The sequence below is a fragment of the Mobula hypostoma genome, chromosome 7 (genome assembly GCF_963921235.1).
Source record: "Mobula hypostoma chromosome 7, sMobHyp1.1, whole genome shotgun sequence".
Lineage (NCBI taxonomy): Eukaryota > Metazoa > Chordata > Chondrichthyes > Myliobatiformes > Myliobatidae > Mobula > Mobula hypostoma.
Window position 1 is genome coordinate 94,726,376 of NC_086103.1, and position 19,193 is coordinate 94,745,568.

The following is a 19,193-nucleotide window of genomic DNA, read 5'->3' on the forward strand; positions in this document are numbered from 1 at the left end:
ACTGAGAACAGACAAAATGGCCCATAATTTCCTTTCTTTTGCCTCTCTCCATTCTGGAAGAGTAGAGTGACATTTGCAGTCTTCCAGTCCTCAGTGCCAGAACCATTCAGTTTCCCAAGCACCATCTCTCTAGTAATCGCAATTTCACTCACTTCTGCCTCCGACACTCTCGAACTTCCAGCATATTGCTAGTGTCCTCCACAATGAAGACTGATGCAAAATACAGCTCATCCACCCTTTACTTGTCCCCATTAATACCTCTCCAGCATCATTTTCCAATGCTTCAATATTTACTGTTGCCTCTCGTTTACACTTTATATATCTGAAGAAACTTTTGGTATCCTCTTTGATATTATTGGCTTGCTTACCTTCATATTCCATTCTTTTCCTCCTTTGTAATGTTTTTTGTTGTGTTCTGTTGGTTTTGAAAAGCCTCCCAAACCTCCTACTTCACATTAATTTTTGCTCTGTTTTATGCCCTCTCTTCGGCTTGACTTCTCTTGTCAGACATGGTTGCATCGTCCTGCCTTTAGAGGCCTTCTTTTTCTTTGGGATGTATCTATCCTGTACCTTCTGAATTGTTCCCAGAAACTCCAGCCATTGACGCTGTGCCGTCATCCCTGCTAGTGTTCCCTTCCAATCAAATTTTGGCAGCTCCTCTCCTATGCCTCTGTAATTCCCTTTACTCCTCTGTAATACAGATACATCTGACTTTAGCTTCTCCTTCTCAAATTGAAGGGTGAATTCTATCAAATTATGATTACTGCTTCCTAAGGGTTCCTTTACCTTAAGTTTTCTTATCAATTCCAGTTCATTGCACAATATCCATCCCAGAATAGCTGATCCCTAGAGGGCCCTACCACAAGCTGCTCTAAAAAGCCATCTCATAGATATTCTAGAAATTCCCCTACTTGAGATCCAGCAGCAACCAGATTTCTCAATCTACTTACAAAGTCAAGTCCCACATGACTGTCGTAACATTGATCTTTTGGCATGCATTTTCTATCTCTCATTGAAATTTGTAGCCCATACCCTTGCTACTGTTCGGAAGTCTGTATATAACTCACATCAGGATCTATTTACCCTTGCAATTTCTTAGCTCTACCAATAACAAATCTACACCTTCTAATCTGATGTCACACCTTTCTAATGATTTGATTTCATTTTTTACCATCAGAGCCACACCACTCCCTCTGCTTTCCTGCCTGTCCTTTCAATACAATATGCATCCTTGGAAGTTAAGCACCCAGCTATAATCTTCTTTCAGCCACAATTCAGTGATAATCACAATGTCAAACATGTCCATCTGTAACTGTGCTACAAGTCTACAAGTTCATCTACATTATTCTGTATACTTTGCGTATTCAAATATAACACCTTCAGTCCTGTATTCGTCACCCTTTTCGATTCTGTCTGCCTTTTACATTGCAATTCATCCTGTTGACTGTAAATTTGCTCTATCATCAGCCTTCCCTTGCTAGCAGTCTCACTGCACACTGCCTGTTTGTAACCCAATGACCTCCTTCCTCAGCCCTATCATTTGCACCCCCATGCCAAATTAATTTAAACCCTCCTAATCAACTCTAACCAACCTGCCTGCAAGGATATTGGTTCACTTTGGGTTCAGGTGTAACCCGTCTCTTTTGTACAGGTCGTACTTTCCCCAGAAGAGGTCCCAATGTTCCAGAAATCTGAAACCCTGCCCCCTGAACCAATTCCTCAACCAACCATTTATCTGGTGCGTGGCACAGGCATCAATCTAGAGATTATTACCTTGGAGGTACTCCTATTGAACTTTCTACCTAACTCTCTAAAATCTCTCTTCAGAACCTTCTCACCTTTCCTACCCATGTCATTGGTGCCAATAAGACCGCTGGCTGCTCACCCTCCCACTTTAGAATGTTGTGATCCCATTCCGACACATCCCTGACCCGGACCCTGGCACCTGGGAGGTAACATACCATCCGGGTGTCTCAAATACATCCACAGAAACTCCTCTCTATTCCTTTAATTGTGGAATCTCCTATCAACACTGCAGTCCTCTTCACCTCTCTTCTCTTTTGAGCTACAGCACCAGACTCTGTGCCGGAGACCTCTTCACTGGCTGCCCATTTCCCTTCCTTCTCCTGACAATGCCCAGTTACCTTCCTCCTGCAATCCAGGGGTGACCACATCCCTTGTAGATCCTTTCTATCACCTCCTCAGTCTCCTATATGAGCTGAATGCCATTGAGCTGCAGCTCCAGTTCCCTAACACATTCTCTGAAGAGATGCAGATTGGTGCACCTGGTGCAGATGTGGTTATCCAGGAGGCTGGAGGTCTCCCAGAGTTCTCACATCTCACACACAGAACAAAACACAGCCCTGTAGCCATTCTCATGGCACTAATTGTGCCCTAACAGACCAGGAATGAAAATAAAGAAGAAAAAGAAAATTACCGGATACTTACCTCACCCAAGCCTGATCTCACCAAAGCCACTCAAACACTAGCCCACTCACACAATGGCTGCTCCACTTGCCCCACCTTATTTTTATTCGCCCTTTGTAGTGAATTGATTGGGGACAGTCCAACTCCGAAAACTGCAATGAAGTGCTGCTTTTTAAAATCTTCAGCCGTGTACCTAAGTAAAATTGCCACTTCTTCTTGTGCTCCCATTCACTGATTGGGCACTGTACCTCTCCAACAGCTGATTGACCACCAATTTTCTGCCTCCTTGAAGAGTGGAGTAACATTTGTAATTTTCATGTCCTCCAAAATCTAGTGATCCTTAATAGATTATTACTAATACCTCCACAATCCCTTTGGCTACCTCTTTCAGAACCCTTGAGTGTAGTTCATCAAGAACAGGAGTCTCATCTACCTTCAGATCTTTCAGTTTCCCCAACTGCACTCACTTCTGCCCCCTGATATTCTCAAATTGGCAGCATACTGGTAGTGTCTTGCACAGTGAAGACTGATGCAAAATACTCATTTAGTTTGCCGCTATTTTCATGTTTCCCCATTACTACCTCTCCAATGTCATTTTTCAGCAGTCCTATGGGACTACTCTTCCATAAAAGAAAACTCTTACCATAAAGGAAGAGTGTTAGAAGAGAATAACTCTTAACATAAAATAAATCTAAGAACATTCTTTTGGCATGCAATATTACAGGCCATATGCTTCAACCATAGAACCATAGAAACTACAGCACAGAAACAGGCCCTTTGGCCCTTCTTGGCTGTGCCGAACCATTTTCTGCCTAGTCCCACTGACCTGCACACAGACCATATCCCTCCATACACCTCCCATCCATGTATCTGTCCAATTTATTCTTAAATGTTAAAAAAGAACCCACATTTACCACCTCATCTGGCAGCTCATTCCATACTCCCACCACTCTCTGTGTGAAGAAGCCCCCCCTAATGTTCCCTTTAAACTTTTCCCCCCTCACCCTTAACCCATGTCCTCTGGTTTTTTTCTCCCCTTGCCTCAGTGGAAAAAGCCTGCTTGCATTCACTCTGTCTATACCCATCATAATTTTATATACCTCTATCAAATCTCCCCTCATTCTTCTACGCTCCAGGGAATAAAGTCCTAACCTATTCAACCTTTCTCTGTAACTGAGTTTCTCAAGTCCCGGCAACATCCTTGTAAACCTTCTCTGCACTCTTTCAACCTTATTTATATCCTTCCTGTAATTTGGTGACCAAAACTGAACACAATACTCCAGATTCGGCCTCACCAATGCCTTATACAACCTCATCATAACATTCCAGCTCTTATACTCAATACTTCAATTAATAAAGGCCAATGTACCAAAAGCTCTCTTTACGACCCTATCTACCTGTGACGACACTTTTAGGGAATTTTGTATCTGTATTCCCAGATCCCTCTGTTCCACTGCACTCCTCAGTGCCTTACCATTAACCCTGTATGTTCTACCTTGGTTTGTCCTTCCAACATGCAATACCTCACACTTGTCAGTATTAAACTCCATCTGCCATTTTTCAGCCCATTTTTCCAGCTGGTCCAAGTCCCTCTGCAGGCTCTAAAAACCTTCCTCACTGTCTACTACACCTCCAATCTTTGTATCATCAGCAAACTTGCTGATGCAATTTACCACATTATCATCCAGATCATTGATAGAGATGACAAATAACAATGGACCCAGCACTGATCCCTGTGGCACACCACTAGTCACAGGCCTCCACTCAGAGAAGCAATTTTCTACCACCACTCTCTGGCTTCTTCCATCGAGCCAATGTCCAATCCAATTTACCAGCAGTCCTATGGGGCCATAATTCAAAAATGAAGAAATTATGTTGCCGGATACTGAATTCACTCAACAGGTTAGGCAGCATATGGAAAAAGAAAAGCAGAATTAATATTTCAGTCTAAAGATCTTTCAGTCCTCCAGTGACTGAGGAAATTTTAATTTTTAAACCATGTTGCATTTTTTAAAATATTGGCTTTATTGTGACTGGACTATTGCCTGTAATCCCGATTGCCATACTTTAATGTGAGTGTGAAGGAATGATGGAGGGTGCAACAGAAATTCACAAAAATGTTTTCAGGATGAGGGATTTTAATCGTAAGGCTAGATCTGAGAAGCTGGAATATTTCCACGAAACTCACTAGAGCCGTACAAGATCATGATCCAAGGATGGTTCAAAGAACAAGAAGCAGATTATTAAAGTTTAGAGCAGAATGTAGAAGGAGCATGTGAACAAAAATCATATCTAGACTGTAGTTAGGATCTGGAATTCACCACCTGCACGGAGGGTGGAAATAACATCGATAAGGACAACTAAAAAGAAGCACATAGATATGATGCACGATAATGAGCAGGGCTGTATCTGGGAATGTTACTGGGGATTATTGAGACAACATAAACTCAATTGCAAACATTAGAAAATCTGCAGATGTTGTAAGCCCAAGCAACACACACAAAATGCTGGAGGAACTCAGCAGGCCTTCTCCCATCTTCAACCCTCGTTCTCTGCCTGCTGTGGATCTTTTCATTGCTGATGGGACATCAACTGTCTCGACTTCACCACTCCTCTCTACAATTCCAACTTTCCTCCTTCTGAACACACTGCTCTGCACTCTCTCTACACTAATCCTAACCTCACTAACAAATCTATAGATAAGGGGCTGCTGTAGTAGTCTGGCAGACTGACTCTACCTTGCTGAAGCCCAGCGACAACCGTCAGACACTTCCTCTTACTTACGCACCAGGCCATCATCTCCCACACCATCACCAACCTTATTAATTCTAACTTGCCCTGCTGAGTTCCTCTGGCATTTTGCGTGTGTTGCACAAATTCAACAGGGTTAAATAGTCTCCTACTGATCCACATCCACATGATGATTCTTTGCTCATACGACAATATTCTGTTGAACAGTTGACTTCACTCTGTGATTACACTTGAATTGCTGTGTATTTTGTTGGCGGAGGAGGTGGCTTGAATGGTGGTGGTGCATTTCTGTTGAGGTAAAAGAATTTGGTTATTTATTCGCATTATTTTATATTGTATATATACACCATTGTCAAAACTAAACTATTCCACAACTAAAGAATCAGATTAAATCTGCAGTTCTGCCACATCCATTCATGAAAGGTTGTAATCATATAGCATCAAAACAAGATCTTTATCCACTCTACCCATCCAAGCTAATCCCATCCTCCACTACTCAACCCACGACTATTTGTCGTACTGATCTAAATAATAAAAAGCCACGAGATTACTGACTAAAGAAATGCATTTCATGCCTGAGGAATATTTTAAAAAATCCTCAGAATTGCCTACAACTGTCTGGCCTCATCATAAATGTTGTCTGCCCTCTTGTTACAGAAATCTTTGTTAAAAGATATTTTTTCAATATTTAGCCCATGCCACTAAATACATCAGGTCCACTCTCCACCTTCTCTGCTCAGATGAAAATAAACCAGCCCATCTAGTTGTCTGCTCATAAATGAAATCCCTCATATCGAGGCAAAATGCTGATGAATCTCCCCAGCACTCAGTCACATTGTGGGGCCAAGCAGCATACAGTATTTTTGATGTGACTTTTTCATGGTCATAGAGATAAACAGAATAGAAAGAGACCCTTTGGCACAACTCATTCATTCCAACAAGTTGCCTACCTAACTGACCAATTGGACTATATCTCTCTACATCTTTCATAGAACAAACAACATAGAGCATTACACCACAGAAATACAATGTTGTGACAAATCCATTGAATTTGTAATCAACACAAACACGAGGAATTCTGCAGATGCTGGAAATTCAACCAACACACATCAAAGTTGCTGGTGAACGCAGCAGGCCAGGCAGCATCTTTAGGAAGAGGTACAGTCGGCGTTTCGGGCCGAGACCCTTCGTCAGGACTAACTGAAGGAAGAGCTAGTAAGAAATTTGAAAGTGGGAGGGGGAGGGGGAGATCCAAAATGATAGGAGAAGACAGGAGGGGGAGGGATGGAGCCAAGAGCTGGACAGTTGATTGGCAAAAAGAATTCGTAATCAAATGGCTAACTAAACTAATCCCTTCTGCCTACACAATGTCCATATCCTTCCATTTTCCTCACACTCACGTGCCTATCTAAATGTCTCTTCAATTTTTCTGTCTCTACCAGCACCCCAGGCAGCGTATTCCAGACAACCACCACTCTCTGTGTAAAATTTGCTCCTCACATCCCCTTTGAAATTACCCCCTCACCTTAAGTTACCCTCCGATATTAGACATTTCAACCCTTAGAAAAGATATTGTCTGTCTACTCTGTCTGTGCCTCTTATAATCTTGTAACCCTCTATCAGATCTCCCTCTGCCTCTGCCACTCCAGAGAAAACAACCCAAGCTTGTCCAAGCTCTCGTTATAGCACATGCAGGCAGCATCCTGGTAAAACTCTTCTGCACCTTCTCCAAAGCCTCGACATCCTTCCTATAATGGGGTGACCAGAATTGTAAGCAATACTCCAGATGCACCTAACTAGAATTTTATAAATCTGCAACATAACTTCCTGACTTTTGATTTCAATGCTTTGACTAATAAAGGCTTGCATGCCATATACCTGTGTAGTCACTTACAGGAAGCTATGAAATTGGACCCCAAGGTTCCTCTGCTCATCAATTAAGGATTTTGCTTTTAACAGTGTACTGTCCCTTTACATTAGAATTATCAAGGTGCAACAGTTCACATTTGGCAGAGTTATCCTCCACCTTCCATTTCTCCGTCCATATCTGCAACTGATCTATATCCAGTTGTAATCTTTGCCAGTCTTCTACACTATCCACAACACCAACAATCTCCATATCATCTGCAAACTTACTAACTCACCCATCTATATTTTCATATACAGTTTATGTACATGACAAGCAGCAGAGCTCCGTGCAGAACACTCTAATGTCGAACCCCAAGCTAGAATAAGTCCCTTTGACCGCCACCTTCTGTCTTCAATGAACAAGCCAGTTCTGAATCCAAACGGCCAATTCCTGTTGATCCCATACATCTTAATCTTCTGAATGTGCCTCCCAAGAGAGACCTTGTCAAATCCACGTAGAGAACTTCCACAGTTCTAGTTTCATCAATCACTCTCTTCACCTCATGAAAATCTCCCTATTTAGGCCATGATTTTCCAAATGCTCTTAGATCCTATTCCTAAGAATTCTTTCCAGTAACTTCCCTGCCAGTGATGTGAGACTCACCGGTCTATAGTTTCCACGATTATCCCTTATTCCCTTCTTGAATAATGAAACAGCATTAGCTACTCACCAGTCACTCGTAACCTCGTCTGTGACTAGAAAGGACACAAAGATTTTGGTCAAGGCCTCAGCAATCTCTTCCCTTACCTCTCTCAGTAACCTGGGGTATATCCCATCAGATCCTGGAAACCTATCCACCTTAATGTTCTTTAAAAGACCCAACACTACCTCCTCCTTTACTTTGAAATGACCGAGCATATTAATACTCTCAGCACTGATCTCCCTATCCTCCACGTTCTTCTCTTTGGTAAATACTGCTGTAAAGCACTCATTACATAACTTACCCACATCCTCTGCATCCTAACAAATATCCTCCCTTTATCCTTGAGTGAACATCCCTGATGTTTCTATAGAATGCCTCTTTAATCCGACTTTCATGGCCCTCCTGGCTTTCCTAATTTCCTTCTTCAGTTCTTTTCTGAATTCTTTATAAACCTCAAGAGCTCTGTTTGATTCTAAACTTTACACATGTAATGGCCTGGTTAAAATTATATTTCTACTGCTATCAGGCATTTTATTTTCTATAGATTTGCTAAGTATAGCTGCAGAAAAAGAATCTCAAGGTTGTATGTGGTGACATGTATATACTCTGATAATAAATTCTACTTTGATCTTTGAACTTTATTTAGCAGTTTTCTGCAAACACAGTGTGTTCTGTTAGTTAAGCTTCATAGACCAGTGTTTTGACTTCAGCTGAGATAGGAAGCCATTTGCCTAATTTAGGAATTGGTCAACTGGGTTTATCTTGGTAATGTTGTAACATTCTGCCCAATGGGATGCTATGAACAATTCGAAAGAGCTGGATGGGATTAGATTTCTGAAGGACAGAATCTGGTTTGGGTTCTTTTCTTAGGAAGTGTGGAGAAGAGCACAAGGGGATATGCTTGGAGAAACTGACCCGACACAAAGGAGACCCTTTTGCAAGGAGCGCTTTGTGCAGGCAAATGGTTCCATGGAGGAAGTGCCAGTTTGTTCATGACGTTCTTCAGGTAAGTTCAACCTTTGTCTGGTGATGGGAGTTCAGTGCTGTGAGTAAAGAGATATCCCCAACCACTATAGAAATAAGACCAACATTTATTTTCACATTCAGATTAGTTTAATAGTGATCAGCCCTTTTTATTTTCTTTTTCTGTTAACTGTTTGTTCAAGTTGAAATGTTGGTAAATATACTTCCATAGTGATTTTATTCCAGTGTTCAATCTGTTATTTCCTGGTGAACAATCTCTGCATGGGACAGTATTTACACAGCATTCACCACAATTAACATTCCCTCATCAGAACATTACAACTTTCCTGTTTGGTTGAACCCAAATCATTCCAACCCTAGATCTGTGTTGCTTATTGAGGGTGACTTTCACACTGTTACTCCTGGCGATGCTGAGTCATATGTCCATTAGCCAGAGTTAGCTAACGAGCCGAGTTGGTTATGAGCCTGGTGAGAGGGTTACATAAAATCTCCTTTTAATTCCTGTCTAAATTCATCACCTCTCACAACATCCAATGTTCTGTTACCTTGCCATCCTTGTCCTTCCTTCTTACTGGATCATACCCATCCTGTACTCTGTACAGTTGGTCTTTAAACCCCACGACATGTCAGATGTGAACTTGCCCAAAAACAGTTGTTTCCAGTTAATTTTCCCTGGTTCCTGCCTCATGCTCTTGTAATTTGTCCTGTTCCAATTTAATACTCTCTCACAAGATCCATACATATCCTTATCTATAACTATCTTAATGAAAAAGGGTCCAGTGCTTTCCCAGTGTATATGATGAATAAACTCTTCTCGGGCTTCCAGCCAGGTACAGGTACAGGCACTAGGTAAGAACTGGAATTCGATTGTAAACAAGGTGGGAGAGCAGAAACCTGACTGGATGAGCACTAACCAATCAGGGGTATAAAAAGCAGCAGACTAGACATGCTCGGACATCATTCCTGATGAAGATGGCAGAGTTTGTCATCAAAACATCAGTTATAATTGATACCTGTACCCAGTTGGAAGCCAGAACAACAGTTTATTAGCTATCTTAATATTTAAGGTGTTTCATAGAAACATAGAAACATAGAAAATAGGTGCAGGAGTAGGCCATTCAGCCCTTCGAGCCTGCACCGCCATTTATTATGGTCATGGCTGATCATCCAACTCAGAACCCCGCCCCAGCCTTCTCTCCATACCCCCTGACCCCCGTAGCCACAAGGGCCATATCTAACTCCCTCTTAAATATAGCCAATGAACTGGCCTCAACAGTTTCCTGTGGCAGAGAATTCCACAGATTCACCACTCTCTGTGTGAAGAAGTTTTTCCTAATCTCGGTCCTAAAAGGCTTCCCCTCTATCCTCAAACTGTGACCCCTCATTCTGGACTTCCCCAACATCGGGAACAATCTTCCTGCATCTAGCCTGTCCAATCCCTTTAGGATCTTACACGTTTCAATCAGATTCCCCCTCAATCTTCTAAATTCCAACGAGTACAAGCCCAGTTCATCCAGTCTTTCTTCATATGAAAGTCCTGCCATCCCAGGAATCAATCTGGTGAACCTTCTTCGTACTCCCTCTATGGCAAAGATGTCTTTCCTCAGATTAGGGGACCAAAACTGCACACAATACTCCAGGTGTGGTCTCACCAAGGCCTTGTACAACTGCAGTAGTACCTCCCTGCTCCTGTACTCGAATCCTCTTGCTATAAAAGCCAGCATACCATTCGCCTTTTTCACCGCCTGCTGTACCTGCATGCCCACTTTCAATGGCTGGTGTATAATGACACCCAGGTCTCGTTGCACCTTCCCTTTTCCTAATCGGCCACCATTCAGATAATAATCTGTTTTCCTATTTTTGCCACCAAAGTGGATAACTTCACATTTATCCACATTAAATTGCATCTGCCATGAATTTGCCCACTCACCCAACCTATCCAAGTCACTCTGCATCCTCTTAGCATCCTCCTCACTGCTAACACTGCCACCCAGCTTCGTGTCATCCGCAAACTTGGAGATGCTGCATTTAATTCCCTCATCCAAGTCATTAATATATATTGTAAACAACTGGGGTCCCAGCACTGAGCCTTGCGGTACCCCACTAGTCACCGCCTGCCATTCTGAAAAGGTCCCGTTTATTCCCATTCTTTGCTTCCTGTCTGCCGAACCAAGGTGGGGGGTTCAGGGCGACCCAGGAGGTTAGGCTGGTTCCCCCATTTGACGATACCGATGTGGATCGGTACTTTCTCCATTTCGAAAAAGTGGCTATAAGTCAGGACTGGCCGAGGGATAAGTGGGTTGTTTTGCTTCAGAGTGTACTGAAAGGGAAAGCCCAAGAAGCTTACTCAGCTTTGTCCACGGCAGATGCCCAGAGGTATGAGGTGGTGAAAGAGGCCATCCTCAGGATTTATGAGTTGGTCCCGGAGGCATACCGGCAGAGGTTCCGGAATGCGAGGAAGCAGTGGGACCGCACGTATTTGGAGTTTGCCCGTGAGATGCAGACATATTGTGAGCGTTGGTGCGCCTCGAAGAGGGGGATTATGACAGACTGCTGCAGCTGATCCTGATTGAGCAGTTTAAAGGTTGTGTCCCTGAGGGTATGAGACCCTACCTAGATGAGAAAGAGGCAGCCACGTTAGCCGCAACTGCTAAGTTAGCGGGTGAGTATGCGTTGACGCATTAAATGAAGTTTGCCCCGAGTAAAGGCTCCCAGAAGGGTAGTCAGGACGGCGGGGAGAGTCCGCCGGAAAAGTCAGAAAGTAAGCCAGGGACTAGTGAGAAGGATAAGGTAGACCGGGAGCAGTCTGGTAGGAAGTCTCCTGGGGTCGTCTGTTATAATTGCGGGAAAGTCGGACACTTTGCGTCCAGATGTTTCGCCCCAAAGAAGGAGACGGGAAAAGGGAAAACAGCAATTTTGACTGGCTGTATCGAGCTGGTAAACGAACCGCTAGGGAAGGACAGGTCTGCCAAAGTTCAGGAAGGGCACGAGAAGTTTATCTCGGCCGGATTGGTGTCAGCGAAGGAGGGGTTAAAACCAGTTCCATTGCTGATCTGGAGAGACACGGGAGCGTGTCAGTCACTGATACTGAAGAGTGTATTAGAGTTTAGCTCAGAGACCCAGACTGGGGATGTCAAGGTCAAAGGTATTGGAGAAGGGAAAGAGACAGTCCCTTTGCACCAGGTACACTTACAAAGCAACCTGGTCTCTGGACTAGTCACGATCGGGGTGAGGTCCGAATTACCGATGAAAGGCGTGGAAGTCTTGCCCGGTGATGACGTCGCCGGGGGAATCATGTTCCCAGCCATGAGATTGACAGGTCAGCCTGCCAGCATTGAGGCCCCGCCCATGGACTCATAGGTTCATCATGGGGCTGCAGTAGTAAATTTAGCTGAGACGTTTCTGCCAACCTTGTACGAGAAGGGGGTAGAAAATGAAAAGAAGGAGTGTAGTGAGACAAGAGGTAGTGAGGGAGCTGAGACAGACTTAGCAGTAGCCAGGAAAGAATTTGTGCAGACGCAGGAGCGAGACGAGGGGCTGATGGTTTTGGCAGAGACAGCTCTCTCTGACACAGACTTGACAAGGGAACTAGTAGGCTATTGTGTGGAGGAGGAAGTGCTAAGGAAGCAAGGGAGACCAAGTGCCGTGCCCGCAGATGAGGAATGGGGGGTGGTGCAAAAGAGTTATGGGGATGAGGTTTTTAACCTGGCTCACAAGGTACCCCCCGGTGGACATTTTGCGGTGCTGGAGGAAACAGTTGGTGGAATCATGAAAGAGGTTTACCGGCTGCCCAGCGGGAAGGATATTATTGATTATGATCGACGCGAACTGAGATGGTCACAGGCTTTTGATATGCTAACAAACCTCGTCGGTGTTAGCGCGGAAATCAATGAAGCTAGTCCCCCCGATAAGAGAAAAAAAACATTTTGAAAAGATGAGTATGGTATCGACCAGATGGGAGAAGGCTATTGTTTTGGCCAGGTCTGCTGATAAGGTCTCTCCCTTAATCCCCGAACAAAGCGACTCTTTAGGAGAAGTAATTAAACGACTCACACCCGTGTGTTTGATTGTCCCGAGGCAATGCAAAGAACTGGGACGTTGGGTGGTGTCTGTTATAATAGGTCAGCCTAGTAAGCAACAACCATATAGAATGAGTAATTCAGTGACTAAAGGGCTGACGAACACAGAGGTGTGTATTGGCAATTTAATACGGCTGTCTGAAGCCAGCTTGATAGTGAACCTTGAAAAAAATGAGTTCGGCCACACGAAGGTCACTTATCTGGGAATTGTGGTGACACAGGGGCAGCTGGCAGTGATGCAAGCTACAGTGCAGGCTATCGCTGACCTCCCAACCCCGACAGACAAGAGGGCCCTCAGAAGGCTCTTGAAGATGGTGGGGTACTGTAGGAGGTTTTGCAATAACTCTGCGGTCACTACCCCTCCCCCTCCTACTAAGCCCTTGTGAGAGAAAACTAAGTCGGAATGGGACGACCCTTGTTATTGTGGTCCGGGACAAAACCAAATGAGAGGTTACATTGATCGCAATTCATCAGTGTTTTTGGCCACTATGAAGTTTGCTAAGTTGGAGCCTGGTCTAAGGGATTATTAATAACACATATAAAAGGAACAGAAAATGTGATGGCTGACTGTCTGTCAGGTGTTGACAACTTCAAATTCTCTGTATTAGCCAAATAGCTGATAAAGATGTATATTTGTGTGTATCAAATAATGTACTCATGTTTGTAATTTTTACCCCGGTAAAAATCCTTAAAGGGGGGAAGTGTGACGAGAATACACATAAATTAAGATGTTAGCTGGCCTGGGCTAGCACCAGTGGCATCAGCAGTTGGTCTGCCACCTGTCCTCAGGAGAAGGAGAGATAAGGAACACAATGGAGCAGCATTTGGAGATGTTAATGAAGGAGGCATCAGTCTGGGTATTGTCAAGATCGACTCCCCGTTTGAACCCTGAACTGTTTGAAGTGTGATGGACAGGCGATACCCCAGCAGGGGGATTAAAAGGGACAGGTTCGCTAAGGCAAGGACACACGACACCACGAGGTAACGAGACCTTGGAAGCGGTGCCCCCCCCCACCGCAAGTCGGCGGGAGTCGTTTGGAAGGCTGGTTGCGGAACCAAGCCGTAGACGCACAGGGTGGAAAGGTACGATCAGCGGGAACCCGGTGTGTGTCCGCCCTTGCTTAGGTGCCAGGTTCACTGCAGAGGATCGACCGCATCTGGAGGAGGGGTCACAGTCGGTGACCTCAGGTGACATCACAAAGGACTCGCCCGAAAGCTGCTTGTGAGCAATATCGCAGGTCTGTGTGTGGAAGCCATTCTGAATGATCATTCATTCTTGTTCTCTCTCTCCTTCCTCCACATTGTCCATCGCCACGGCAACGATTACTGCGAACTGAACTAAATTGGACTGAACTTTGCGTCACTTTGAAATTGGTCATTTACCCCTAGACAACGATAGAGCTTGATTGATCCTGTTATCTTAATTCTGTGCACATGTGTGTTTATCATTGCTGAACTGTTGTATTTATTATCCTTTCGATTACTGTGTTGCTTGTTTCTTTAATAAAGCTTTCTTAGTTCTCGTAATCCAGACTCCAGCTGAGTGATCCATTTCTGCTGGTTTGGCAACCCAGTTACGGGGTACGTAACAATAGGTAAACCTGAAATCTGTCTCCATCAGGCTTCACTTCTACTCTCTTATTCCAAAATGTTTTAAATGATTCTCAGCAAATACTTAAGTTGATATATCATGCTCAAGTGATATTTTGACCATCTTGTGGTATGTTATTATCAAGAGCTTGTTCTTACTGTCAGTAATATATAACTTGTTAGGTTTTTTGGATTTTTAGTGAGCCATGTTATAAGATGCCTTTGATAAGCCATTTTAGTCAGGTTATTAGCAATATTAGCCACATTAGTCAGGTTATTAGTATATTAGCCATGTTACACCATACAAGCATGAAAGCTGAGCCCATAAGTTATAAAATAGATTTTTAATTTCTGGTTGAGTTACCTGTACTGTGTATCTATTGCAAAACCTATCAAAGAATTCGACACTGACATGTTTAGTTGATCAATTGCCTGTATACAGAATGCCTGAAAAATTTACCCACATTTCAAGAAACTGTATTTCAAAAATCCGTCAAGGCTATTTTTACTTCTTGAACACATGAAGGGCATTGTGTGTATTTCATATATCAAGAGCTTATTTTGCTGTCATATACCAATTTCATAGCTGAAAATTAAATGAGAAATTCTTTATTGTTTTAGCACAAAAATACAAATAATTAACTCTTTGCAATTATAGGAAAACATACTAAATTGCAATTAATATAATTTATCAAAGTAATGCGCATTCTGTTGAGGCTTGGCCAAAGCCATATCGACATTCATGGCAAGTGACCAGTTCCATAGTCCAGAATAAAAATGGAATATCCAGGTAAGGTAGGCGTGAAGTTCAGGTTTCCTTTTGTTGTAGAAAATGTTTTGCATTTTAATTTGACTCCTTTCTTCCTGTGCATATCCTGAGCTGGAGAATAAAATTAATTATTCTTCTAACCTCAAACCTTCCTTTATCATTAAACGGTGGATTGATAACTTGTCTCATTTGACTTTATCTCCAGGATCTGCCAAATGCCAACTGCAATCCTTCCAATTTCCATGTGTGATGGCTTGTTACAACCTAGCAGCCTGTAAAACTAACCCTGCTTTTCTCTCAAATACCACCTGAACTGTTTAGTGTTTTCAGTATTTTGGTCTATAATTCAAGTTCATGGTGTTTCTGCCTGCTGCAAATGGATCACAAGTACTTTGATTAAATTTGAAATTGTGATTGTATGAGATGGACAAAGCAATACTTACAGCTTCCTCCTGACTTGCCAGTGTCTGATAAGACAAGATAACAAAGCAGTACAGATCACCAAGATAAGGATCACAGTTACCACCACTGCCAGTGAAACTGAATCTTCAGCATCTACAAAACATGTAACAAAATTATAAGTCTCAGACATAGGATATTTTACAACCCACAATCTGAAATAAAATTTCATTAATAGGAGCAGAGGTTGAAAAATCATGCATGTTCTGTCGAAATTTGAAAAATTACAGCAAGGTAAGGGTAGACATAATATCCAGGCAAAGGTCAATTACAGCCCAGGCAAGAAGTATCTTTGAAGAAGTTACTTTTATTGAAGATGAGATAAGAATGTAATGAAAGGATGCAAAACACACTCAATTGCTTTACTAACTTCAAAGTACTATCGAAGGTATATTTTAGTTCCTATTGATTTTAACACCTCTATTATGAATACTGATTGATCTTGCAAGTAAGGAATTCAAAATGTGCACAGTTACCATCTGGTCAATATCCATAACTGTTAAGTCAATTCCGCATAAAAGTTGCATTTCACAGTTCAGAATTCGGAACAGTGTGGTGGCAGGAGCTATGCTGTTCTCCCTGTGCACAAGTAAAATAAAGTATAATTGAGGAAGGAGTGCTTGTGTTCAGCGTCTACTTAATCAGCGACAATAGACCTTTTGATATCAAATCAAACAGTGGTGAACTTCAGAGTCACAAATAGGCTGAAATGCAAAACCTGGTGTCTCTTGTACAACTGTGAACCTCTGGTAAGTACAGAAAAGGGATTTAATTGTAGGGAAATAATCCATAAATGGTAATTTCTCCCATAGTCTGTAGTTTTTCAGTATTTTTACCTTCATTTGGAGCAGGGGCAGGGATTCAGATTTCTGGTTAATTGGAACCTCATCTGGGGCAGGTGGGAGCTGTACAAAAGGGACAGGTTGCATTTGAATCCAAAGGGACCAATATTCTTGTGGGCAGATTTATTAGAGCAGTTGGGAGTGGTTTAAACTAATATGGCAGGGGGATGGGAACCAGGGTGTTAGAGCTGAGGGTGAGCCAGCAGGTTTACAAGTAGATGATGGGTGTAAGGAAGGACAAGCCAATAACTGGGTACAAATGTAGACAGAGGAAAGAGCTAAATTGTACCACAGATGCAAAATTCAAATCAGACTAAAGGTGCTGTATTTTAAATTCATATAGCTTTCGGAATAAGGTGGACAAACTTATGACACAATTAGAGATTGGTTGGTATGACACTGTGGGCATCACTGAGCGATGGCTGAAAGGCGGCCAGAGTTGGGAGCTTAAAGGATGTAACTTGTATCGAAAGGTCAAGCAGGAAGGCATAGGTGGTGATGTGGCTCTGTTGGTAACAGATGGAACTACATCTTTAGAAAGAGGTGACATGGGGGTCAGAGAATGATGAATCTTTGTGGGTGGAGTTAAGAAACTGTAAGGATACAAAAAACATTATGGGAATCATATGTAGGCCTCCAAATAGTAGCCAAGGTGTGGCATTGAGTTTGTAAGGAGAGCTGGAAAAGGCATGTAAATAAGGATAATGACACAATTGTCATGGGGGACTTCAATATGCAAAGGGATTGGGAAAATCAGGTTGGTGCTGGATCGCAAGAGAGAGAATTTGTTGAATGCCTAGAGCAACCTGTGCTTGAGCCTACTTGGAGAAGGGCTATCTTAGATTAGGTGTTGTGTAATAACCCAGATCTTCTTAGGGAGCTTCATGTAAAGGAATCCTTACGAGGCAGTGATCATAATATGATTGAATTCATACTGCAATTTGAGATGGAGAAGCATAACTCACATGTATCAGTATCGCAGAGGAATAAATGGAATTACAGAGGCATCAGAGAGGAGCTTGCCCAGGTGAATTGGAGGAGAATTCTGGCAGGGATGACCACAGAGCAGAGGTGGCTGAAGTTTCTGGGAATAGTTCACAAGATGCAGGATAGATATGTCCCAATGAAGAAGTTCTCAAACAGCAGGGCCAGGCAACCATGGCTGATGAGGGAAATTAAGGACTGCATAAAAGCCAAGGAAAGGTCATATAAGGTAGCAAAAGTGAGTGGAAGTTGGGTGATTGGGAAGCTTTTAAAATCCAACGAAAGGCAGCTACAAAAGCTATATTGAGGAAATTACCAGTAGGCTAGACAAGGGAGATGCAGTGGATGTTGTATATTTGGATTTTCAGAAGGCCTTTGACAAGGTGCCACACGAGGCTGCTTAACAAGATAAGAGCCCATGGAATTACAGGAAAGTTACATACGCAGATAGAGCGTTGGCTGATTGGCAGGAAACAGAGAGTGGGAATAAAGGGATCCTATTCTGGTTGACTGCCGGTTACCAGTGGTGTTCCACAAGAATCAGTGTTGGGGCCGCTTCTTTTTACATTGTACATCAACGATTTGGATTATGGAATAGATGGCTTTGTGGCTAAGTTTGCTGACGATACAAAGATAGGTGGAGGGGCCGGTAGTGCTGAGGAAACGGAGAGTCTGCAGAGAGACTTGGATAGATTGGAAGAATGGCAAATGAAGTACAATGTTGGAAAGTGTATGGTTATGCACTTTGATAGAAAAAATAAACGGGCAAACTATTATTTAAATGGGGAAAGAATTCAAAGTTCTGAGATGCAACGGGACTTGGGAGTCCTCGTACAGAATTCCCTTAAAGTTAACCTCCAGGTTGAGTCGGTAGTGAAGAAGGCGAATGCAATGTTGGCATTCATTTCTAGAGGAATAGAATATAGGAGCAGGGATGTGATGTTGAGGCTCTATAAGGCGCTGGTGAGACCTCACTTGGAGTACTGTGGGCAGTTTTGGTCTCCTTATTTAAGAAAGGATGTGCTGACGTTGGAGAGGGTACAGAGAAGATTCACTAGAATGATTCCAGGAATGAGAGGGTTAACATATGAGGAACGTTTGTCCGCTCTTGGACTGTATTCCTTGGAGTTTAGAAGAATGAGGGGAGACCTCATAGAAACATTTCGAATGTTAAAAGGCATGGACAGAGTGGATGTGGCAAAGTTGTTTCCCGTGATGGGGGAGTCTAGTACGAGAGGGCATGACTTCAGGATTGAAGGGCGCCCTTTCAGAACAGAAATGCGAAAAAATTTTTTTAGTCAGAGGGTGGTGAATCTGGCATCAAAGGTTATGGTGAGAAGGCAGAGCAGTGGGACTAAATAGGATAAAATGGATCAGCTCATAATAAAATGGCGGAGCAGACTCGATGGGCCGAATGGCCTACTTCTGCTCCTTTGTCTTATGGTCTTATGGTCTTATGGTCTTAAGAATGGAAAAGATGAAATATGAGGGCAAACTAGCCAATAATATAAAGAAGGATATTCAAAGAAAAAGGGGAGGTGAGAGTTGATATTGGACCACTGGAAAATGATACTGGTGAGGTAGTAATGGGGGCAAAAAAGTAGCAGCTGAATTTAATGGGTACTTTGCATCAGTCTTCATTGTGGAAAACACTGGAAGTGTGCCAGAGGTCTGTAGGAGTGAGTGCCATTGCTATTACAATGGAAAAAGTGAATCACTTGATTCTGGCATGGTCCTGGAGGATTGGAAGATTGCA

The 19,193-nt window shown here is 42.9% G+C and overlaps 1 protein-coding gene across 2 annotated transcripts in view; it reads right to left on the reverse strand.

The window, feature by feature from the left end:
• Positions 1–3,928: 3,928 nt before the first annotated feature.
• Positions 3,929–19,193, reverse strand: part of si:ch1073-15f19.2 (T-cell surface protein tactile) — a 74,648-nt gene continuing 59,383 nt past the window's right edge. For both annotated transcript variants that reach the window (XM_063052801.1, XM_063052802.1), the window contains 2 exons: positions 15,596–15,707; positions 3,929–5,466 (listed from right to left, as the gene is read on the reverse strand). In XM_063052801.1, coding sequence (XP_062908871.1) covers positions 5,403–5,466; positions 15,596–15,707 — 176 coding nt within the window. In that variant the 3' untranslated portion in view covers positions 3,929–5,402. The remainder of the gene's footprint in view (positions 5,467–15,595; positions 15,708–19,193) is intronic.